General features: G+C 37.7%; 1 protein-coding gene across 3 annotated transcripts in view; it reads left to right on the top strand.

Annotated features, from left to right (window-relative positions):
- The window catches only part of LOC150105905 (tetraspanin-11-like), a 191,111-nt gene that overhangs the window by 105,161 nt on the left and 58,857 nt on the right, over positions 1-27,093 (top strand). For 2 of the 3 annotated variants that reach the window (XM_090393666.1, XM_090393664.1), the window contains one exon: positions 24,207-24,281. The exons of the other annotated variant lie outside the window; for it this stretch is intronic. In XM_090393666.1, coding sequence (XP_090249792.1) covers positions 24,207-24,281 — 75 coding nt within the window. The remainder of the gene's footprint in view (positions 1-24,206; positions 24,282-27,093) is intronic. 3 annotated transcript variants of the gene reach the window in all.

The raw sequence follows: 27,093 nt of genomic DNA on the forward strand, positions 1-27,093 counted from the left end.
GTATGGGTGGGGTTTCTATAAACTCAGAAAACCAAGGTTCCGTCAGGCTGGCAGGTGACTAGTGTGTCTAAGAAAGGGAGGCTGTTGTTTTCTCTTTTTCCAGGGTGAACTTGATTTCGGGTGGTGTTGGTTGTGTATGTGTGTTAGGAAGGAGAGGAGTGTATCAGAGCCAGGTGGCCAAATAGCAAACACATTGTCAATGTAGCAAAGCCATGTGGTTGGTTTTTGTGGGGCAGAGTTTAAGGCTTCTCTTCAAAAGCCTCCATAAAATACATTCACCAACAATTCCCCCCCCCCCCACAACAATATGGAGTTATTAAGACACTACACAACAGGGTAAACTCATTTGTTCAAATGACAATGCCCTAACCTGCAGAACTTAACCACATCCTCATCTCAACCAATGGCTTCCCCCCCCCCCCTAAAAAAATCCAAAAAATATTGAAACCAGTGAACCACAACCCCCCCTTTCCCCCTCCCCCTTCACAACAAGGATTCTCTAAATCCATTACTATTCCCTACATCTGAGGCACCTTGGAAAAAATTACCAAAATCCTAAAAAAACATGGCTTGACCTCGTGTTACAGACCATATATAAAATTGGTGTCCCTTATCTGCTCCACTAAAGACTAATGACTTCCCTTAGACCTACCTGGCATTTACCAGGTCCCTTGCAGCTGTTAGCTGTCGTACTTTGGCCAAACAGGCAGGACAACGATAATTAGAATTTCAGAGCAGAAGGACTACATCCAGTTTCACCAGTACAGCCACTCTGGTCTTGCAGACCATGCTCTAGATACATGCCACAGAATATTCCAACAATAGAGGAAAAGACAGGTGACACAAAAGTCACTCACCAACAGTTAATCCACTGTTGGTGAGTGAGAATGGTTCTAGAATAGCCGTGACGGGATTAACTGCGGAGGAACGTAATGACAGGATAAAAGGAAGAATACCGAAATTTTGATCCATGAAAAAAGCTAGGTAGATCTAGCTGTTTCTTCCACCTCAGCCGGTTGGGGGGATTAATCTGGAGATAACCTCTTACCAACTTATATGTCTCAATCACCCCCCCCACACACCCCACATTTACTGTTCACTAGACTGCAAATTTCATTTCCTGAACCTTTCTTCATAACATTCCATAAACCAGAAACCACCTAGTCAATTGTCTTTGAATCCATTCCAATTTCTGTTCATCCTTTTAAAAACCAGGTGATCACATCTGTGCAGAGTAATCCATAAGTGACCTGATCAAGATATTTATGGCATTTGTAGCAGAGGGATATGGTATTATTCATTTTTAACTTGCTGGTTTGTCTTATTTTCTAACTAGTGATGCTTGTTTATTTTCCTATTATTATTATTAGTAGTAGCAGCAGCAGCAGCAATGGTAGTATCTTCAGACCTGAATGAGTCATTACTCATCATTGGAGGTCCATCTCTCTCCCTCTCTCTCTCACACCCATCCACCAACCCACCCACCCACACACACACAGCTCATCACACTGTGCCTTAAATACATTCATATTCTCTACACTCACCACTCTCAGTCAGTGCATTTCAATCATTCCCCATTCTTTATGCAAAAAACCTACTTCTCACTCTCTTGCTCACACTACCCTTATACAGCTAGCTATAAGTGAGTAGATTGCTAAAACATGATCTTCTTTTAGCAAGATGCTGTTTATCCAAGAGACTTCTGTTGTTATTAACTCAGTTATGGATATTGGTCCTCACTAGCTATTCAACACAGATTGGCCTATAATTCATAGTCTTATTAAACTTCCCTCATGAAGCAGAACAATTTTATCCTCTTCTCATTCCTTTGGAATTTGACCCATTGTAAGACTTCTTCTACTCTCTTCCATCATCTATGTGGATGATGATGAGGCCGAATGAACTCTTTCCACTTCTGTCTGTCCCAGGAGAGTCCGAACAATTCTGTCCAGTTTGGTGTCGCTTGTTGTGATTTGGTTTTCAGGTCCTCCTTTATTTTGTCTATCCATCTAATTCTGGGCCGTCCTTTGGATCTTTTACCTTCCATCGTTGTATTCAAGGCTTTAGATGGTAGTCTTTCTGTTTTCATTCTTGTCACATGGCCAAACCATTGCAGTCTTCTTTCTTGGATTTTGTCTATTATTGTTATTTCTTGTTTTAGTCATTTCCTTATGTCTTTGTTTCTTAGTCCATCCAGCAGAGATACTCCAAGTAATCTTCTTAGCCAACCCATTTCAGTAACTAATAATTTTTTCTCTTCAGCCTTTTTGAGATTCCAGCATTCACTTTCATAGAGGAGTATTGGGAGGATCATTGGTTCATAGATTCTTACTTTTGTTACTTGTTTGATGCCTCTTGACTTCCATATTTTATTAAGTCGTCCAAAAGTTTGGGATGCTTAACTGATTTGTCTGTTTATATCTTTTATAATTTCACCATTGTGCCTAATAACTCCTCCAAGGTAGGTGAAGTTTTCTACCTGCTCCAGATTCTTACTATCAATTTCAAATTTCAGATTGGTGCTTCTTTTTCCTATTTGCATAATTTTTGTTTTGTCTATATGTTTAATCCAGATTTTGTACACTCCTTTATTTTATCAGAAATTCACTGTAGATTTTCTTCTGTGTTTGCAAGTAATTCAATGTCGTCTGCAAATTTTAAATTTGTCACATTTTTCCCATATATTTTGATTCTGGAGTCTTCATTGTTTAAGGCCTTATTGGTTGCTTCTTCCAGTGTAAGATTGAACTGGTCTGGTGACAGACAGATTGCATCCCTGCCTTAGTCCACTCTCTCTCTCTCTCTGTGTGGAACCAGTTGGTTAAGGTGTCCTCCATTCGTATTGCACTTTCAGATTTCTCATGCAGATTCTTTATTATTCTTATGGTTTTGTTGGTAGTTCCAAATTCTTCCATAGTTTTCCACGGATTGAATCAAATCCTGACGAAAGTCTATGAAATTTATGTAGCAACTTTCATTGTACTCTAATGTCTTTTCTATTAGCTGTCTTAAGGTGAATAGTTGATCAATTGTGCTTCACCCTGGTCTGAAAGCGACTTATTCTTCTCCTAGTGCCAGTTCTATATATAGCTTAATTTGTTTTTGGAGTACTTTCATAAAAACCGTACTTGGAATACTGAGGAGGCTAATGCCTCTGTAATTATTGTATTCTGTTTTATCTCTTTTTTTGTATATAGGAGTTATGACCGATTTGGTCCAATCAGTAGGCACTGCTTTGTTTTTGTAGATCCGTTCGAATAATGTTTTTAATGGTTCCAAAAGTTGTTACTTTCCTGCTTTTAAGAATTCTGCATGTATTTGATCAATGCCAGGTGGTTTCCTAATTTTGAGTTTTTCTATGCTGTGTGCTATTATTTCTTTGGTAAAGATATTTATTTCCTCTTCCATTTCAGTGGCTGGAATCATAATATCCTGGGAGCTGTTTTTATTATATAAATCTTTGAAGTGTTCTTCCCATCTGGCCATTCTTTTTGTTTTACTTTCAATTAGTTGTCCCTCTTTGTTTTTGATCATTATAATTTTTGTTGTCCATGTCTTACTAATTTGATAGCTTTTCTGCCATTTTGCATTTTTCTTCTAACCAGTTATTCTTGTCTCTTTTAACTAGTTTTCTAATTTCTCTGGTTAATCTATTATATAGTTGAGTCTCGAGGGGATAATGCTAGGCATAGAAACAGTGGCATTTATATGCTTTATGCTAATGCCAGGAGTATCCGGAATAAAGGAGAGGAATTGGTGGCGCAGATAGCATCAGCTGGCCAAAAATTATTGGGATCACTCAGATTTGGTTGATAGAAGAGGATATAATGACAGGAATAGAAGTTGCTGGGTACAACATTTTTCGGCAGGATAGGAAGGGAAAGCATGGTGGTGGAGTACTGCTTATGATAAGTGACGACCTATGTCCTCTAAGAATGGAGACTTTGGAAGGCAGTGGCACTAATGATTTCGAAAGCATATGGTGTGAGGTAGAGGTGGGCAAGACAGGATATTTAGTGGGGTGTTGCTACAGACCCAGGAGCACAGAGGCTGGGACCAGGAAATGTTTAGACAGTTGAGTTTGGCAAGTGCAAGAAGAATGATTGTTATGGGAGATTTTAACTACAGTAGTATAAATTGTGGAGAGGAAGATGCTTGTAGCAATAAGGGAATGGAATTTCTAGAATTCTTGAGGGACAAATGTCTTAGGCAACATGTAATAGAGAGAACAAGAGGTTCAAGAGTTTTAGATTTGGTTATAGCATCAGAAGAGTTGATAATAACTGAGATGACATCTCTCCCACCAGTTGGGGAGAGTGACCATATGGTTTTGATTTGAAAAATGAATAGACATGCAGGAGTATCAAAGAGAAGGGAACGCATGTGGAATTATAAGACAGGTGATTATAATAGTCTAAGACGTCAACTTTGGGAAGTTTCATGGAGTGAGGAATTGGAAGGCCGGGATATCATTAGTGCATGGGAAATTATGAAAGAATATTTGTTAACAGCAATGGTAAGTTGTATACCACGAGTGAACAAGAGGACACAATTTGGAGTAAGGTGAATGACAAACAATATTAAACAGGAATTGCATGCAAAAAAGAGGCTATAGAAGAGATATAAGAAACAGGTGAAGAGAAGATGCATGAAGAGTATAAGACACAGGCCAGAAAAGTGACTAGTATGGTAAGGAAGATAAAACTTGAATATGAAAGGAGATTGGCCCTAAATTCCAAAGAAAATCCTAGGGAATTTTTTAGATATGTGGCCAGTAGGAGGAGAAAATGACTGTGGAAGAATAATATTGTGAGATAAAAATGGGAATAGAGTGACTGATGCAGAGGACATAGTGGAATTGTTCAATGAACACTTTATTGGAGTAATTCATCCTGGAGGAGGAGTCAGATTTAATACTAGAGGGATTGGGCAGGTTCGTCGTTTAGAGGTACAGGAGGAGAGTGTGTTTCAAATACCGAGTACTCTGGATGCCAGTAAAGCTGTGGGACTGGATGGTATTTCACCACGAGTTTTGAGAGAATATGCTAGGGAACTGACAGTGTCTTTGACCTATCTTTTCAATGAAAGTCTGGCTGCAGGAAAGGTGCCCATGGAATGGAAAGAAGGTAAGATAGTGCCATTACATAAGGGCAGTAGTAGACTGGAAGTGTCTAATTATAGGCCAGTTTGTGTGTCATCAGTATTTAGTAAGATCTTGGAGAAAGTAGTGAAGAACCGTATACAGTATTTGGCAGATGAGGGTAACGTTATCTATGAGAGTTGACATGGATTTGTGAAGGGGTGCTCTTGTTTTAGCAATATGCTAGCCTTTTATGATAACGTTACAAGAGCATTAGATGAGGGGAAAGGCATATACTGCCATTTTCTTAGACTTAGCAAAGGCATTTGACATGGTGCCACATGATAAGCTGATATTTAAGTTGCAGCACATGGCTCTGGATGTCAGATTGGTCAACTGGATTCAGGATTGGCTGTCTGATAGGTATCAGAGAGTTGTGTATGGTGGGGCAATTTCAAGGAAGCAGAGGGTTACAAGTGGGTTCCCACAGGTTTCAGTACTGGGAACTATATTGTTTAACCTTTACATCAATACATTGTCAGTGGATTGCAAGGGGATATTCAGTTGTTTGCAGATGTTGCGAAGCTGGGAAGGATTATTAGTAATAGTGCAGATGCGGCAGTCCTGCAAGAGGATTTGAATACGCTAGATTGATGGGCAAATAAATGGGGGATGTCAGTTTAATGCAGCAAAATGTAAGGTCTTGAGGTTTGGGAAACATTGATGGGACACTGCATACTCTATGGGAGGAGTTATTCTGGAGGAAGTAGGGGAGACAAGAGATCTGGGGTTGATGATTGATAGAAACCTCAAATTTATGGGAGATGTTGCAAAGGTGGTGAAGGTAACACAGGGGATTGCTGCAATAATGAGAAGGCCGCTGACCTGCAGAGATAAATCAGTTATAATTCCGTTGTATAAGACCCTGATCAGACTACACTTAGACTATTGTTCTCAGATTTGGTCCCCAGGATTTGAAGGGGATAAATTAACTGTGGAAAGGGTGCAAAGGCAGATGACAAAGATGGTTTCAGGACTGTACAATGATAGTTATGAGGATTGGCTGAGGAAATGTAGACTGCAGAGTTTGGTGGATAGAAGAAGGAGAGGTGATATGATTGAGACTTTTAAACTGTTGAGAGGTGGTTACAGGGTTGACACCAGGGAGTTCTTTTGCTTGGTTGAACAGCAGGAAGGAGTGATGACAAGAGGCCATCCTTGGAAGTTACAAAAGGAATCTGTGAGCAAGAGGGTGAGGAGTGGTTTCTTTGCATGGAGGGTGGTTGAACCATGGAATGCATTGCCTGATGGAGTGGTGAGAGCGAGAATGGTCAATGAATTTAAGGAGTGGTATGATTGACTTTGTGTTTCTTAGGGGGGGGGGGACCTTCCCTCGATGGGTCTTGATAGACTTTGTGTTTCTTAGGAAGGACCTTCCACGATGAGTCTTTTGATTCCATGGAGGCCTGAATAATAATAATAATATTCATTTTTGTTATAGTTCTGTTTTAGCTTCATGCTTTTCCTTTGATCACTTAACCTTTTTACTTCATTTGATATCCAATCCTTTTTATTTTCTCTTTCTGTGTAAAGAGAAAATAAAAAGTATTGGATATCGAATGAAGTAAAAAGAGAAAGGAAAAATTATTTCCTTTAATTTGCACCAATGTTCTACGATGTTTATATTCTGTTTTGGCGGTTTCTTCAGGTTTTTATCTAGTTCTAATTGATATTTTCTTAGAATATTGTTGCCTTGTAGTTTTTTTACATTCAGTCTCCTTTTGACTCTAAAAGTGCTTCCAGATTTTAACTATTCTTAGGTTTGCTAATACTAGCTTATGGTCTGATCCACAATCTGCAGAGAAGGATCTGCAGTTTAGGATACTTGATTTCCATCTTTGGTTTACAATAATAGAGTCTGTCATATTCTTGGTTTGTCTGTCTGGTGATATCTGGTGATGTCCATTTTCTTTGGGGTTTTGGATGTTTAAAGATAGAGTGTTAGTTATTGTTAGTCTATTATTTGAGCATTCTTTCACCACATTCATTGCTTTCTCCATACCCGAACTTTCCGATTACTCTTGGCCAAGTATCCCAGTCTTTGCCTACTTTTACATTTAAGTCCCCCATTACAATTAGGAGATCTTGACTCGACGTCTGCTGTATTAATTTTTGCAAATCTATATAGAAATCCTCAATGTCTTCTTCTGATGATGTCGAAGTTGGTGAGTATACTTGAATAATAGTTAGTGATCCGATTGATGTTTTTAATCTTGCTTTAATTATCATAGGTGAGATAGGATTGTAGGACAATAGAGAGTTTTGAGCCTTTGGTTTTAATATAAGTGCTACTCCTTCTTGGTGTTTGCTGTCCTCCCTGCCTGAAGTTAAGAGTTTGTACTGTTCATGGTGGAAATCTCCTTTTCCAGTCCATCTGGTTTTACAGAGTCCAATCACTTCCCATCGGTAGTTGTCTAAATCATGCAGTAGTATTTCCAATGCTCCTTCCTGGTGAAGAGTTCTTACATTCCATGTTACTATGCTTGTTATGTTTTTCCTGTTTATTAGTTGATGTTTTATACCAATAGCATATTTTTTTCCTTCACTATCTTGGTTCCCTAATAGTGGGACCATTGTAAGATGTAATGTTAAACAAGTATATCAAGGCAGTTGATAACTCCTTAGAATATTCTCTTAAAACATCCAGTGATATATCTATCATGAAGTCCTACCACTACAAAACTCTCTATTAACATCAATTATGATTTTCAAGAAATCTTCTGATGCCACTCTCAAATCTTGTGTTTGCTGCTTATTTTGAATTGTTTAAAGGAAGATTTAATAGATTGTACGGTATCTTAGACTTAACATGAGCAAGGTTAATGTTAAGTGTCAGATTTTGCACTTCTAAGAGCAGAAGTATTATTATTATTATTACTACTGCTACTACATGGAAAAGTAAATGATGTCTGTATAATCATTGAGGGAAGCCCTGAACATTGTGCCAAGCATTATTAGTGTTTGTACAATATCTATCATACTTTTATATGAACTCATTCACAGCCATGACACCCATAATAAACTCTGGAAACCTATTCAGCTCATTCACTCCAAGCAAAAAATCTAGTCCTCACACACTCTTGCTCAAGTTTCAAGGATGGCCCCCTAATTCTCCCACCACCAGACCTGTTCTGAAAAAGTTTCTCTGTATTAATCCTGTGAAAATCTTTTGGTAATTTCTATGTTTCAGGCACATCAATCCTTTTGTGCCTTTCAGGCAATTTCTCTAACCCACAAATATTCAACCTGTCCTCATAAGGTGCATTCTATAGACCCACGAAAATCTCAGCCACTTACCTCTGGATCCTCTCCACCTCAACCCAAAGAAACCAAGGTGATCAGATCAGTACACAGTAGTCAATCTAGGATGTTCTTCAGTAACTAAGCTATCTAATGAGCTGTTTTAGCCACTTTTGTAGTATGTTATATAAATTTCAACACCCTATTCATTAACACCACCCCACCCTTCCCCCCAAATCAATTTCTTTATTTATCAGTCTCCTGGAGATTTCTGGCTTTATCAGTTTCCTGGAGGACAGTTTCATCAATATGATACACATCTGGTAATCTTGTCATCCTAAAATGCATAACCTTACACTTTGCCACATTAAACTGATCTGTTGTCCCTTGCCCATACTGAGTCTATTTAAATCATCCTACAAAATTTTAACATAATCTTTATTGACTATTGTTCTACAATTCTGCAAAATCGGCAAACAACTAAATATTTGCTCTCAGATCATTTCCTATATCATTAATGTACACATTAAGTAGTAATCACTCAAATATAGAGCCTTGCAACATGCCACTAGACACAGACGCCTACTGGACTCTACTCCTGAATAAACTTTTGTCTATTATCTCTCCATCAACCATCCTCTTATATATTTCATCACCTTCATATCTATCCCCATGTATTGCAATTTATTTATCAGAATTCCATGCAGTATCCTCTCAAAAGCTTTTGCGAAGTCCAGCAGTATCACCATGTACCCATTACCATTATCCATCTCGGTTATCACTGTGTTATAAAAAGCAAGTTACTAAGGTATTGTTATTATATTAACATCCGACCTCCATGTATCAGAGACTCATCATGGGAGGTACACACTATTGCGCACATCCAACCATCCTTAAAATGATTCAATGTGTCTACATTCACAACACACTCAGGCAGTACATTCCACTCACTCCTCTGCTTACACCCTCTTTATACAGTTTCCAGTGATGGCCTCTTGCTCTCCCCCCCCCCCCTCTCTCATTCTATGAAAAATCTCTTTCATGTCAACTTGATAACAACCCCTGACTAGCTTATATGTCTCAATCATATTCCTCCTCCCCTCTTCCTCCTGTTCAGGAGTCTTTGCAATTTTATATTCTCTTAATCTGTTATCGTATTCCAAAGACCACTGACAATCTTCATGAATCTTCTCTTGACCCTTTCCAACATATCTTCATCACCATGAAAACCCAGCAACCAGATCTGTGCACAATAATCCATATGAGACCTGATCACAGCCTTACATAATGCCATCATAATCTCTTTTTTCTCTCATGATCTCTCATTTCCTCTACCTCCTTTAAAGTTTCCCCACCAAGTGTATATTCTGTATCCCATCGTTGCTCATCAAATTTTAAAACCTTACACTTTGCAACATTGAACTGATAATTCCACTAACCTGCCCATTCATGCAGTCTATTCAAGTCCTCCTGCAAGGCCATAATATCTCTTTGACTGTGCATTGCTCTCCCCAGTTTTGCATCATCTGCAAACAGCTACATATCACTAGGTAAACCCATCCCAATATCATTAATATACAAATTGAATAACAATGGTCCCAAAACTGATCCTTGCGATACATCACTAGTGACCTTTCTCTTGTGGGATACTGCACCCCCATATACAATTATCTGATACCTATCTGACAGCCAGTCACTGTCAGATAGGTATCAGAAATCTGTTTCAATTTATTTATTAGTTTGTCGTGTGGGAGCCTATCAAAAGCTTTTGCAAACTCCAAGTACACCATTGTATATGCATTTCCCCTGTCTGCGATATTTGTCACCTTGTTATAGTACATAAGTTAGTAAAACAAGATCTCCCCCTTAACAAATCCATGCTGATAACCACAAAGAATACTGCTGTTTTCAACCGAATCTATATCCTACTTCTCCCAATCTCTCTCTCTCTCTCTCTCTCTCTCTCATACTTTTACCATAGCCTTATCACCACCTTTATGTAGGGAAACAATTTTACCTTCTTTTCACTCCCTTGGAACCTGTGCGCTTGTAAGACTCTTATTAAACAAGCATGCTAATCCCCTGGAACATTCCCTAAACACACGGTGATGTGTCATCAAATCCTATCCATTAGCATAATCTTTCCATGATCATTCTTCTTGCCACATATCTATAAAACTCTCTAGGGTTTTTCTTCGCCTGTTTTTTCCAATTTCTGCTCACTTTTGTTTTCCTTACTAATGGAGTCACTTTCCTAACTTGTTCTTTATATTCTTCATGTAACTGATTATTACCATTATTCATCTTGTACTGCCTCCAAAGTACCTTCTTCTAGATTTCATGCTTAAGCCCCTCATTCATCCATTTTATACCTACCTTATTCAGCCTTTTGGCCTTCAGAATACATTCACACATTGATGCTGTTATGTATTTCTTTGTCAGTTCCCAAGCATCATTTGTTTCCTTACTGTTCAACTCCTCATTCCATTCTTAGTTCCAGACTGTCTCCTAAGCTTGTCATAATCACCAGCCTTGTAATTCCAAATATATATCCTTTCCTCACAGAAGTCTGCATATGGCCAACCACAACCCAGGTGATCACTTCATGATCACTCTTATCAACTGGAGGAAAGTGTCAAACCCCACTCACAATTACATTCTCTGACGATATGATCAGATATAAAACTCTCGATCTTCACGTGCCCTTCTTTACATGCTGCCCAAGATTCCATCTTGACCAGGTATGACCTACCCTTCACAAACCCATGTTGTCCTCAGAGCTGTACTTATGCACAAGCACATGAGACTAGCTGGGATCTCTCCAAAAAAAATTAGGTTCAATTTAAGAGCCTCAAACAATGTGGGAGGTTCCCCAGGGCATTCTAGCGACTCGGGGCCCTGCCTGCCTCAGGAAAAGTGCAAGTACAGCCTTGGTTGTCCTCCCTCCCAATATAGTATCCCATTCTTTTCTACTCATTCTTGAATTTTTCCCTTAACCAACTTTTCTAATACCCTTGAGCACAACTCTTGAGATGCTTATCAGTAATTTGCTACCTCAATCTTGGAGTCTCATTAATGCAATGGAACTATTTTACCTCTTTTTCCACTCCCTTGGGACCAACCCAGAGCCAAAACTTAAATTAAACAGTGTGGTCAAATGCACTGCCGATTCATTACACCTTCTTGCAACACTTGAACTGGTATATATACCATTTAATCCCGTAGCTATATTCACATCAAGTTCTATAATATCCTATGCACCTCCAGTTCATCTACCTCTCTTTATATATAATCCTTTGCCTCTTTTGTTCCTGCAATATCTCCACCTGGATGATATACCCTTGCAAAGTTCACTTAGTAATTCAACTATTTTGTCTGTTTCAGTTACCTCCCTACAATTGTCATTCATCAAAATTATTCTTCCCCAATCATTCTGCCTTTTACTTGCTGTATACTGCAAGAACTCTTTAGGATTACCTTTGGTTTGCATCACTAATTTCCTCTCAAACTCTGTGTCTTTCTTGCCATACTTGTCACCCTTCTTTGTACTGCTCATGTGCTTCTGATACTGATCACCAATCTCTTTGAATTAACTCCTACTTAATGATGTTTCTAATTCATTTAACTCCCTCTTTATTTATCCTCTGGACTCTAGGTATGGTCTACTATTACTTCCCTCAAACACTCCATCAGCACTTCCTATGCATTATCAGTATCCAATCCTTGAAGTTCCTCATGCCATTGCATTGCTCCAAACAATCTCCTTTTGTCATACTTACAAGCTCTTTAATTCCACCCTTTAATTTAACCCCACATCCTTAACTGAAAATTCCACATATTTAATCCTCTCTCGGGCCATGACCACATGATCATTCTCACCATTTGATGTCAATGTGGTCAGCTTCATTACAGACAAACCCTTTGATGCAGTTACTAGATCTACCACTCTGAAACCCCTAGTACATTTCATGAAATGCTGCCTCAGGTGATTATTCCTTAGTATGCATAAATTCCATTTTCTTGATCCCATGTGTTCCTTCCTCTTTTCGTGCTTCCAATCTATGTACACATAGTTGAAGTCTGTCTCCAATAACAAATACTCACCCTTCGTTCATTGAATTTATTTGGCACTGCATCATCCTTAATTTATTTATTTATTTTTTTCATTTTATAATTTTTTTCGAATTACGGACTCTACAACTATGTTATAAATAATTATTTATAAATTACATTTCACACAGTATGCTGAAGAGACAATGAATTGATCAATGGTTATTTTACTGGCCTGACTTCTAGTGAAAATAAAATAAAATTACAATAAATAAATGAAATAAAATAACTACATCAAAGCTATATTCTATTTAAGACAATATCAGAGAAACATTCTTTCGTATAAATAGTTTTGTTACACTAAAAATGATCTCCTAATTTAACATGACAATTGTTATATTAGATTTAAGATCCTGAATTACATAATTATAAATAGGACTATGGTCCTATTTATAATAAACTCTTAGGAAGAAAGGTTAAGTGGGTAGAACATGTGCCTTCCATAATTCCTGGGATTTTTAGACCATCATTATTGTCAAGATTAGGGTGGGTGATAAGAATCCTACAGGGTTCCTTAAATTTATGTTCATACCATTTTGGTGTGATGTAAACAACAGGTGCTTTTCCAGTCAATTCTATGTAAAGCATTCAGGGATGATCAGAAAGACCAGCTTGACCATAGTTATTATATTTAATGTGTCGTTTATGTTCCTTTTTTCTGATAGGAATTGTGCATCCTATTTCCCTTATATAGGGCAAATTACAGGTGTAATGAATATGGGATACTCCAGGGTGGGCCAGTGGAGGAAGTGGATTGGATCCTTGAATGAGTTGAGTAAGTTCTGTAATTTTGCAGAAGGTTTACAGGTGGCTTTAAGGTTATATTTCTGTAGTATTCTATTAGGGAGGAAAGGATGAGTTGAGTTATTTTGTCTGATATCCCTTTAATGTATGGAATGGTTACAGTTTTATTGTAGTCCAGTTTATTTTTGTTTTTAAGTGAGGTCTTGTACAGAATTTTGTTGATATTATTTTGGCTGTAACCATTTTATAGGAAGGTATTGCTGATAACATTTAATTCATCTTTAAGTGCTTGTCATTGAAGCAAATCTTCAAAGCCCTCTTTTTTAGAGTATTAATGGCCCCAAGTTGTGTCGGGTTGTGGTAGGAGTTTATGCAGTGGTGGCCCATGAAGCTTTAAATGGGGGTACTGCCCATTAATAAATAAATTAAAAAATTTATTTTTTTGTTAAATTTATGATAACAAATACCAACCAGAAGCAAGGGTCAACAGGAGCCACCAACTGCCTACAGCGAACAATCATATACTCAACGAATCTAACCACTCCCTGAACAATGATGAACTCTCAGTACTCAGCAAAGGTTTCAACTTTGCCATGGCACCCAGAATGATTAACAAACTTGATTTTATTTACCATATAGAAAGAAGTTTAAGATTTATCCTAACTACCATAGCAGATAAAATACATTTAGAAACCTCTAACATTTTAAATTTATATTATACAAAAACAATAACTAGCTTCCTAACAAAATCTGAACTGAAAGCAGTGAAATCATTAAAATTAAATCTGGACAACGTAATTACTAGAGCTGATAAAAGCAGTGCCACAGTTATTCTAAATCAAACTACATACTTACAAAAAATGAATCTAATAGTCTCAGACAACAGCACCTATCAACTTGTTAACTATGACCCAACCATTCGAATAAAAAAGAAAATGGAGAAGCCTTAAATCAGTCACTACATCACCCAAAGATACAGTTAGAAAATTACTGCAGTATGCTCATTCCCCAAGAATTTAGCCTACCAAAGATTCACAAACAAAACACACCACTCCAGTCGATAGTATAGACAGCCCCAATTATTACCTAGCAAGAAACTAGCATCAGCGCTCAGGGAGTTGGTAGGTCATTCCCCTTCCTATATTAAAAACACACAACACTTTGTAAACAAAATCAAAGACATCACACTGGAAAAAGATGATTATTAGTCAGTTTTGACGTCTCTGCCTCTTCACAAATGTCCCGATCAATGATCACAATCCTTTTCTTACAGGACAGATTCCCTCCCGATATCACAGCACTCTTTGCACATGTATGTTCTAGCTATTTTGTGTGGTAAAACACTTTCTACCTTCAAAAAGAAGGCACAGCCATGGGCTCACCATTACCCCCCCCCATTACTAACTTTTACATGGAATGCGCGGATAGGCTTATGTGTTCGTCAGACATGTTGTAATAGATTTAACGGTATTGATATGAACACAGATTGATAAGAAAATAACTATTTATTAACTTAAATGTTTCATTTAAGTTAATAAATTTTACATGGAACATTTTGAGCAATGTGCTCTAGATTTCTCTCCTTTAAAACCTAAAGTCTGGCTTAGATACATTGACGATATTTTCGCTATCTGGCCCCGTGGCCGCCAGACATTACACTTTCCTCAGCCATCTAAACAAATAACACAAATGCATTCAATTCACAATTGAGATTGAAAAGCAGAACATACTTCTGTTTCTAAATACACTTGTCTCACGTCTTCCTTCTGGCAGTCTTTCCTTCACTGTTTACCAGAAACCAACACACACACTGGCCAATATATATGCATAAACCCCTACCACCACCCAACACAAAACCTTGGGTTCATTAATACTGTAAAAAGCAGGGCTTTGAAGATTCGCTCCAATGAACAAAGCACTTAAAGATGAATTAAATGTTATCAGCAATACCTTCCCATAAAATAGTTATAGCCAAAATAACATCAACAAAATTCTGTACAAGACCTCACTTAAAAACAAAAATAAACTGGACTACAATAAAACTGTAACCATTCCATATATTAAAGGGATATCAGACAAAATAACAACTCATCCTTTCCTCCCTAAACAGAATACTACAGAAATACAACCTTAAAGCCACCTGTAAACCTTCTGCAAAATTACAGAACTTACTCAACTCATTCAAGGATCCAATCCACTTCCTCCACTGGCCCACCCTGGAGTATCCCATATTCATTACACCTGTAATTTGCCCTACATAAGGGAAATAGGATGCACAATTCCTATCAGAAAAGAGGAACATAAACGACACATTAAATATAATAACTATGGTCAAGCTGGTCTTTCTGATCATCCCTGAACGCTTTACATAGAATTGACTGGAAAAGCACCTGTTGTTTACATCACACCAAAATGGTATGAACATAAATTTAAGGAGCCCTGTGAGATTCTTATCAACCACCCTAATCTTGACAATAGTGATGGTCTAAAAATCCCAGGAATATGGAAGGCACATATTCTACCCATTTAACCTTTCTTCCCAAGAGTTTATTATAAATAGGGCCATAGATAATACAGAATCTTAAATCTAATATAACAATTGTCATGTTAAATTAGGACATCGTTTTTACTGTAAAAGAATGTTTCTCTGATATTGTCTTAAATAGAATATAGCTGTGATGTAGTTATTTTATTTTATTTCATTTATTTATTGTAATTTTATTTTATTTTTAACTGGAATTCATTCAGGCCAGTAAAAAACCATTGATGAGTTCATTGTCTCTACAGCATACTGTGTGAAATGTAATCTAGCTTGTCTCTGTATATATGTGTGTGTACTCCAGATGATGACCTGAATATGAAGGTCGAAACATTGGAAAATTAAAATAATTATTGATAACATGGTTGTAGAGACCATGATTTGTGTAAAACGAATGCTGGCAACACTAAAGGAAAGGCATCATCCTTTACATCTCGTTCTATAGCAACAACAAATTTTATATTTTTTCATGTTGGACTCTAACTCCAAATGGCTTCAAATTCACTATGTTTACTGTCCTCCAGTTAAACATATTATTATTATTATTATCCCAAGACCTCATGGAGTCAAAGACTCATCTGGGAGGTCCTTTTACCACACACACATCTCATCATACCGTGTCTTAAACACACTCAAACTCCTTGCAGACACACACTCTCAGGCAAGGCATTCCAATCATTCACAACTCTGCACGAAAAAACCTGCCTCTCACTCCCCTACTCGCACCCTCTTTATACGTTTTCCAGGGATGACCTCTGGTTCTCCCCTGATCTCCCACTATTCTCTGTAAAATTTCTCCACGATTGATCTTATAACAACCCCTTACCAACTTGTAGGTCTCTATCATATCTTCTCTCTACCAGACTCTGCAAATTACATCTTCTCAACTCTGAACACCATATTCATTCATGTGAAAACCATCCATCTTGTATAAGTCCTTTTGTCCATCAGACTCAATCCACCCATTTCCAAACTCCACATAATTTTCTTGCATTGACTAATGCATACATTGCATAACCTATGCATTGACTTATTTGTTGCCATGGCATCCTCAACTCAACTCTGTCAACCCATGTCAACAAACTCAATATCTAATTCTCTCTCTCTCTCATCAAGCAGATCTCTTATAATGGGATAACTGTATGTGACTTTCTCCCTACTTTTTCTTTCTCACTTAGTGAAGCATTCCTTTCTCTTTTTTTCACACCTCTTCCTTTCTGTTCTCTGTATCAGTGGGACACTGATAATGAGATGGATGAAATTTGCAATCTGGTGGTGCTGATTTTCAGAGATGAAACTTTTATAAGTTGTGCCACATTAACAGGATTAATTATGAAGACATAAAATGTATTACCAGTGGTACATTAACTTAGCCTTCCTTCCTATGGAAAAAATCTGAAGATTCCTACATCCACCAAACCACCTCATCATCCTCTTAAAAAACCAGAAGTCTACAAAATCCATTGCTCTTGCGGGATTTGCTACGTAGGACAGACAGGAAGATATGGAGAAATACACATGGCTGAACATCAAAAAGATGTACAATACAAAAGAGAACAAAAAACGGGTCTTGCTTTCCATACCACTTCCACTGGACACGATGTACTCTGGCAAAAAACAATGTCATATATAGAAAATAACTGCTACATATGAAAATCTAAAGAAGCTATATGCTGGAAAAAACCCAACCCAATGCAATAAAAATCAAGGTTTAATTCTCCATCAAGTGTGGTCAGCTCTAATAAAAAAATCTACATCAATCTGATCTCGGACTGTATGAACGAGAACAAGAACAGGTGACATCGTCCAGTGTTGTTCAACGTCAATAACATTTTATATCTGCATTCTGTTATTTGAGTTTGTGAATAGCCAGACAATTATGATTTGTATTTATTAATTTCTCTTGTTTAAACTTTAAGTTATACTATTTACCTCTGAAGATGTAAATCCTACGATTTACAAAACTTGTAGGGAACTATTATTATTTCAGTATATTGTATAACTGAATAATAAAAAATGTGGTGTAATCACCGAAATATGTCTCTTGAACCAATTAGCCACAGAAGTTTACACCTGCAAATAAAATGTATTGTTGCTATAAAATTAGGCTTAATTAGAATTCTGTGAAGCTAAGTTGTTTGACACTAAGAATTCCTCTTAACATGATGGGCCACTAATTTATATTACGAGGCAACTAATTTCATCTTTAATTCTCCTCATTCTAGTGTATTTAATGCATTTTAATGTAACCTTTCAGTGAAATATCAAAAATTATACTTTGATCTTAATATTCAGAGATGTATGACTAATATTTTTTATTCTGTTTCAAGTTAGTAATATTATACAGACATGTTAAACTACTGATATATTTTAATAAATGTTCTATTGTTAAACTTGGTATTACAAATAAAATTATCATTATTTTCCAAGATCTCATGGAGTCAAAGACTTCTGGGAGGTCCTTTTATCACACACACACATCTCATCATACCGTGTCTTAAACACACTCAAACTCCTTGCAGACACCCCCCCCCCTCTCAGGCAAGGCATTCCAATCATTCACAACTCTGCACAAAAAAACCTGCCTCTCACTTCCCTACTCACACCCTCTTTATACAGTTTCCAGGGATGACTTCTGGTTCTCCCCTGATCTCCCACTATTCTCTGTAGAACTTCTCCACCATTGATCTTATAACAACCTCTTACCAACTTGTAGGTCTCTGTTATATCTCCCCTGTTCCTTCTCTCCACCAGACTCTGCAAATTACATCTTCTCAATCTTTCTTTATACTCAATATTCCAGAGGTCAGAAATTACCTTAGTCAGTCACCTTTGGACCCTTTCCAACATCTCTTCATCCTTCTGGAAGCCCGGTGACAAAATGTGGGCACAATAGTCCATGTGTGGCCTAATCAAACCCTTATACAATGGAACAAGAATCTCCCTACGTCTACAAGTCAGTGTCCTCCGTATCATTCCCAGATGCCTTTGTGTTGTCTTCACAATTTTGGCGATGTGTCCCCTAAATTTTAGATCCTTATCCACTATCACCCCCAGATCTCTTGTTTCCTCTACCTCCAACAATATATTCTCACCAAGCATGAATTCTGCGTCCCATCTTTCTTTTCCAAATTTTAAAACCTTACATTTTGCAACGTTGCACTCACATCCCCATTTGCTTGCCCAATCACTCAATTTATTCAAGTCTTCTTGCAAGGTCACAACATCTTCACTACTCTTTATGGTTTGTCCCAACTTTGCATCATCTGCAAACAACTGAATATCTCTATCCAAATCATCGCTAAGATCATTAATATACAAGTTAAATAGTAATGGCCCTAAAACAGATCCCTGAGGCACTCCACTAGTGACTTTCCTTTTCCTGGATATCACACCCCCATACACAACTTGTTGATACCTATCAGATAGCCAGTCTCCAATCCAATGCACTAATCTAATATCCAACCCCATCTGCTCTAGTTTGACTGTCAACTTATCATGAGGTACTCTATCAAAAGTCTTTGCGAAATCCAAGTATATTACTGTGTATCCTTTTCCTCTGTCCAAGGAAGCAGTCGCTTTATTGTAATAAGTAAGTAGATTACTAAAACATGACCTCCCTTTAGCAAATCCATGCTGTCCATCAAAGATTATACCATTGTTGTCAACCCAACTCTGGATACTAGTTCTCACAAGCTTCTCCAACAACTTAACCACAACACCTGACACAGAGATAGGCCTATAGTTTGATACTTGAATTCGATCACCTCCTTTATGAAGTGACACAATCTTGCCCTCCTTCCACTCTTTAGGAACTTGAAAAAGTGCAAGATTCATATTAAAAAAATATGTCAAGGCAGGTGTAATCTCTCTGGCACGTTCCTTCAGACTACACGGTGATATATATTATCAAGTCCCACAGCCTTATTTACATCTAGTTTACTCAACTCCCCAAACACCTCTTGCTCACTTACAGTCAATCTCTCCATGAAGTCACATTCACAAGATTGAAAGATCTTTATGAACTGCTCATTAAGTATCTGCAATAGCTGTCTTTATACCATTTCCTCCAATCAACGTCATCCTTCCATAATCATTCTTACTTCTGCTGGCTACATATCGAAAGAACACCCTAGGATTATTTTTGGGTTCATCAGCTAACTGCTGTTCATACCTCTCTTTAGCTACTCTCACTAACCAAGTCACCCTCCTTGCCTGGTCTTTGTAGACCTCATGAAATTGTTACTTCCACTTCTCTTATGCTGCCTCCACAATGTCTTTTTTCTCTGTATCGCATGCTTAATCTCTAGTCATCCATCTCGCACCTACCTTATTTAATTTTCTCACCCTTGGAATACATTTAGACATTGCATCTACTAAATAGTTTTTGAAAATCCCCCAAGCTGCATTGATCTCTTTTCCAGCTAACTCCTCATTTCATGCTACACCCGCAAGCTGTCTCCTGAGCTCTTCATAATCGTCCCCCCCTTGTAGTTCCACATATACGCTTTTTTCACAGGGGTCCTTTGCACTGCAGGTAATCACCTCATGGTCACTTTCACCAATTGGTGGATGATTTGACACCTCATTTATAATTACATCCTCTGATGAGATGACCAAATCCAAGACCCTTAATCCTCGTGTACCCTCTGTTACATACTGTCTGAGGTAGTTATCCCTCAAAAACAAGAAACTCATTTTCTTTACTTCCAGTTGCTATCTCTTCATTCCAGTCTATATTTCCATAATTAAAATCACCCATAGTGATCACCCTTTTCTTATTTGCTTGGCTTATTTGACTATACATTTTACTATTTACCACCATCCACATTACCAGGTCTATAACAACATCCCACCAAGTATTTGATTCTATTCACCTCTATCTCACACCATACTGCCTCAAAACCACTGGCCCTATTTCCCTCTTGCATCTCTACCTTGTATGGACATAACTCTTTCTCTGTCATCAATAGCACTCCCCCCTCCCTTTTTACCCCTTCTATCCTCACAAAACATATCTTACTCTTCCATCTCTATTCCTGTCAGGATGCTGTTCTCATTTAACCATGTCTCACTTATTCCGACAATCTTTGGGTGAACAGACTCAATTAGTGCAACCATTTCATCTGCCTTTTTTCTTATACTTCTGGCATTGGTTTACAAACATGACAGCTCATTTCTGGATCTAAAGCTAGTTCCACTAATACCACTCACTCGATGTGATCTCTCCATGCTGGATGGGGCAATTTCTCTTTCTGCTTCTTCATTTTAGAATCCTTTTCAATTTCATCTGTTTCCTCTTGATCCCTGGTCATCCCATTTCTTTCCTGCGTACACATCCTCTCACCTCCTCTTGGAGCATCCACCTTTCTCATGCTGTGTACCCGTGTCCACCCTGGGCCTCCCCATTTCCCTTCTCCTCTTGCACGCCCATTCTCTCATTTTCTATACTCATACCACTTACTTACCCATTCATTTCCTCTTCTTCAATCTCTCCTGTCTTACTCTCCTGCTCTTCCACATCACTCCCCCTCTCTCAATCTGATTCATTCTCTCTATTCACTTCTCTACCTTCCAGCAGCAGCAGTCTCTCCAAGCGACTCACACCATAACCACTCAAATGCAGGCTATCGCTCCCATACAGCTCATTTCGTTCCCTCAAACTCATTCCACACATTAACAAACTGTACTCCCATTTCCTCACACATTTCAGCCAGAATATCATTCATAATCCTTGCTCTCCACCTCATTTCACCTAAGCAACATACCTAAGCAACACACCGACTACCCTTCCTGTCACACTATTCTCTTTTATCTTTCCAAGCAGCCTCCTGACATTCATTCTGACATGCCCTTTGTTCTCTCTCAAATCATTTGTACCAATTAATACAATTAACCCTTTTGCTCGCTCCCGCCTCATATACAATGCCTCAATCACTCTACACATTTTACCGCCTGGAAAACATACTTGTGCATTTTATCCTCTAGCACGCCTTTAATAATGGAGTCGCCATACAACGCCACTTTCTCATCTTTCGTTAACTCTTTCATGCCATCGTGATTTATTTTAATAGTTTTGACCTGAATTCTCTTAATTTCATTCCGCATCCATTTCATTTCTTGCCTCATCCAATCCAATTGACTTCCGAACCTCATGACACATTCTCTCTATTATTAAATCTTTGTAACTTTGTAACTCTCGACCCCCTCTTCCACTTTCCCCTCTAATTCATCTTTCTTTGTTTCCGTACTTTTGGACTAACATGCGTCCAACTTTTGTTATCATTCTTCTCACTTTTACTCTCATTCATCTTTCTTTGTTTCAGTACACTCAGTCCAACATGCGTCCAACTTTTGCCATCATTCATTCTTTTTTCACTATCATTTATTCTTTTGATTTTTTTCACTTGCGATTTCTGCATCACACCATTTCTACTTTCTTTCGTTCTCTCAATTTCATTTCTTTCTGCCACTCTCGCCTCACTTTCGTCCCTTTTAACATCCGTTACGGTTTTCAAATCACTCTTTTTCTTTTTTTCTGATTTTTTAACATTTTTTCGCATCTCTTTCCCACCATCCTCCTCTTTCAAATGTGCACTTGCGACACAATCTTTACTAACACTTTCTACCATCAATTTCATATTTGCATTCATCAGTTCCTCATTCAGGTCACACTTCGCACACACACCCTTCTTCCATCTGCACTAAACATCCACAAATCATTTATGTAATTGAAGGAATACATATAACAGACCTCACACTTAACGAAACGACTAAAATCTAAATTAAAATCATGGAATGATAATGCCGCTGTCTTTTTTTTTTTTTTTCCTGCAGGTTACTAGGTTTAATAATAACAATTTCATAATTAAGTTTAGGCAAGAAAAACCCCCCACACTAATAATACCGGTAACACACAACGTTTACAGCCGCTCTTACTCAAACAATTACGCATATAATCAGCTAACGCCTTTTTATTCCCGTATACGGGAGTAGGCGAGGCCATTTAGCCCTATCTAACTTTTGGAGACTGAGTGGGCAGTTCAATCTCCACTGGTACCCAATCAGAGACAGATGGCCCAAAGCTATCACTAATTAAGTGGCACAGTGAAGAGAGACGGCTCAAATGTGCTGCCATCTCATGGTCCCTAACCCTAACACAATATATTTAATGTCTGAAATAATGTGGGTTCCACGGTCGATTTTCTTGAGTTTACAGGACGAAAAACCCGAGAGGAAAAACCTGCTTGCCCGTGCCAGAGATCGACTAACTCGGGAACCGGTCGAAAAAAGGCTTAGAAAAATTTCCTCTAGTCGCCGACTAGACTCGAAACGAAGTCTTCCTTCATGTGGCCAAGCGTGGTGGTGTGCAAACGCCACATCCACTGAGCTACACAGGCAACAATAACGTTCCACAGCAGGCATAAAACAGTTCAAGATCCAATCTTCAAACATGGCAAGTGTGGCCCAGACCCTTAAATTTAACTTCCAAATAATGGGAAAAAATATATAAACTAATAATTTTCCCAGTTGCTACCCATAGATGTGAAACCTGAATGTTTAAGACAAAAGTAGAGAATACGATTTCAGCTTCTGAAAGGAAAAGCTTTAGAAAATTATTTGGCCAAGTGAATAATAATGGTCTCTGGAGGATTAGATACAACTATGAGTTATATCAACTTTATAAAGAATCCACAATATCCAGTGTAAAGTTTTAAAAAGTTGCAGTGGGCAGGATATAATTTTTTATGGAAAATTACAGTATTCTTAAGACAAATAATAAAATTCTTGATAAAAGACCAAGAGAAAAACACCAAGAACAAGATGGATAGATACCAATACATATTACAATGTCCAAACTGGCAGAGTAAAGTTTTGCACAGAGAGAGCTGGAGGTTACAAATCCAGGAAGCCAATGCTCAATTTGGGCTGTAGAGTCATAAGGAGAGCTTGAGAGAAGAATTACTACATCAACAGAAATTGTCCTCAATATGGTCCACCTGAAATAGTAACTTAAACTATAAGCTGCCTGATTGTTATTCCTCAGCCATCCAACTGGCATACATGAGATCATATCCACATGAATATGCTCAATAATACTGTGGGATTCGCATATATAATTAATTATTCCTAGAATAACTTATCTGAATCAGGAGCTCTTCTTAGGTACGTCCACAGCGCTTGGCTCACTAGCACCCTCCAATTATTGTTCAGTATTTTCTTAAATTTGCTGTTTAGAATTGATTCTTTCTCTCTCTCTCCCTCTCCTCCTCCCCCTTTCACCTTTCCATCCAGTCCTACCAAAATAAATGCTTCATGGTTGCAGTTAATATCATGGTGCCTTTTAAGAACTTACTGAAACTTGTGCTGTCCAGTGACCTTACAACATTATTTTAATATCTATTTATTTATCATTTTTTTTTTATAATTTAGTATCTGTACACAGTTGGTGCCATATTGCTGCTGGAATTGATTGCTGGTGGAATTGCATTTGGTTATTGGAAAGAAGTAAGTTAATTAACTTTGCTTGGCACAAAAATAGTTCATAAAGTAATTATGTATTAAGAGAGCATATAATTATGTATTAAGAGAGCAAGAGGGTGAGGAGTGGTTTCTTTACATGGAGGGTGGTTGAACCATGGAATGCATTGCCTGATGGAGTGGTGAGAGCGAGAACAGTCAATGATTTTTGGTATGATAGACTTTGTGTTTCTTAGGAAGGACCTCCCATGATGAGTCTTTTGACTCCATGGAGGCCTGAATAATAATAATAATAATAATATGAGTGACTGGGGATATGAGGATTGTTATGGCAATAAAAACAGAAATGGGAATAACTTGCATTGTTTCAGTTCAGTATAAAGTTACAATTATTCAAGTATTACAATTAATAAATGTTACAATTAATTTAATAGATCTTAAGTTGGAAATGTCTCAAACTGAGTAAAATCAGATATCTCCAATATGTTGCACTATGTAACAGAGGGGTACATAGGGATTAAGAGTTTGGGATGTCATTGTTGTATCAGAGAATGTTATTGTGAATGAAATGGTGGATTTCACTCTATTTGGTGAAAGTGACTGTGAAGGATAATTACTGGTTTGGTAGCTGCCAATGTGAGGGTTTCTTTGAGTAAAGAATAGATATGTGACTACAAGGTAGGGATAATTGTGGACAGTTTAAGAGACAGATTGCAGCAATAGCATGGGATAAGCAATTAAGTGGAAAGGAGATCAATTCTGCAGAACTGGACAAGGATAATTAACAGTAATAATTCTTGAATGTAATTTCAAAGGTTAAGAAGTTAAATAGGAAATCTGATTTCTAGAAACAAACTTTTATGTGGATCTTGTTGTGCTTGGTGATCACAATTCTGTGTCTTTTAGTCTCAGGATCATACTGGAAACAACAACTCTCATCCCCAGTTATGATGATATTTAGGAAATCAGGTTCCCTATCAACTGTGTGAACAAAATATTTTCAGTCATCCAGTTGTCTGGGTTTTTCATCATCATACACTGTAGAACAAACATTGTACAAATTTTTCTTTTTCCCCAAGTCTGTGGTGGGCCATATTACTTTAACTCACATTTAACTCACTAACATTCTTGGAGTTAATTGTTACTAAGTTCGACAATTTTTTGCAATTCGGAACTGAGAGTTGTTGTGTGCCATCCATTTCAAGGATCATCTGCTTTAGCCTCTCTGTCCTCTTTTATAATGTTTAAACATTGAAATATGTTTTGTTCAGGACAGAACCTTATGTTCATTATAACTGTTTATAACATTTTGTGCATTTCAGTGGGACTTTTCCTAAGCTTTCCACAAAACTCAATATCAATAGTTGCTCCATTCTTTGGTTTTTGACAGTATTAAACATAATGCTTATTAGACATAAAACACCATCTTAAAAAAAAACTGATTCTGATTGTTGGGGCTGCCAAGATCATACTTCTGTACTTCTTTGACACCCTTTCTTGGAGTGATATTTTCATTAATTTTTTTTTTCTTTTCTGCAATTGTGTATACATACACCCAGTGATCTTTCAATTATATTCCCTTGTTTTTCCTTAAGCTCTTTCATGGACCATTGAGGTTCTTTTAGCTGTGGAATTCACAACTGTGACCATTTTGAGGATAAAATGGATGGCCCTGTGCCTCCCAGTGTGTCCTATGTCTCTAGATGTGTGTGTGTGTGTGTTCATGGGGCCAGTTTGCCCTTTTCTAGGGGATGAAAAACCCGAGTTTCTAGGTGAAAAAACCCCCTACCTCCATATGAGACCTGCTAACTTGCCTTTAGTCAAGATAAAGATAAAGGTTCCTCACGTCTTGGATGGGAATTGAACCCAGGTCTTTCTGACCAAAGGGCTTTGTCTATACCGACTGAGCTACGGAGGCTCAATTATATTTTCACATTTGGAAATAAATTTATTTACTTATCGTTTAGCTGACATTGCATTTGACTTAATGCAGGATTATGTAAAGTTGTTCTAGAAGTCAGATGATAGTGAGTCTGTTGTTGCAGTGTGACAGAGTTTAGCTGAGGAAGAGGGCCATAATAGTGAATGAGTCGATCTGTAGGTTATGCAAGAGGAATGATGTGGATGGGTGGAGTGAGTTTGATGGACAAAAAGATTTATACAAGAAGAATGATTTGAATTTGAATGGATGAGGTATTCAGAGTCTGGAAAAATCATTGTTGAATGAAGTGAAAGTAGATGTGCAAAATCAGGAAAACCAGAGCTTTTAGGAGTGGAACGCTGTTGAGCAGGTACACAGATATCAGTGAGAATGTATCTAAAATGCGTAAATTAGTACTGCTGATAACAAACCAGAATGGAATAATTAGTATAAAGCATCAGGATGGCGGTGGGCCTAAGGGGATTTTGGTTTTATGTATACTAATGCTAGTATACTAATAATTCCAAATAATGCTAGGAATATTCGGAACAAGGCTTATTTGAAAACCGAGGTAAATGAATAATTGGAAATGCATAGCATATTACCCAACCTTGATATGAATACAGCTGCAGGATTAGATGGGATACTAGTTCAAGTTTTATGAAAAGGAATTGGCAGTGCCTTTGACCACATTATTTAATCTAAGTCTCAGCTCTCGGTTAGCTCTTAAGGCGGGTGGAAAGGGAGAAAATAGTTTCATCGTATGAAGGAGGCTTCAAGATGTAGGTGATATAGCAAATTATTGACTGATCAGCATATCAGGAGTCATTGTCAAAGTACTGGAGAAGTTGGTCAAGAGCAAATTACAGGAATGGATAAACAGAAATAGAACACTGTATGGGGGAACCACGGTTTTGT

The sequence above is a fragment of the Typopeltis vanoorti genome, chromosome 6 (assembly GCF_054136105.1).
Source record: "Typopeltis vanoorti isolate ZY-2024b chromosome 6, IOZ_Tvanoo_1.0, whole genome shotgun sequence".
Classification (NCBI taxonomy): domain Eukaryota; kingdom Metazoa; phylum Arthropoda; class Arachnida; order Uropygi; family Thelyphonidae; genus Typopeltis; species Typopeltis vanoorti.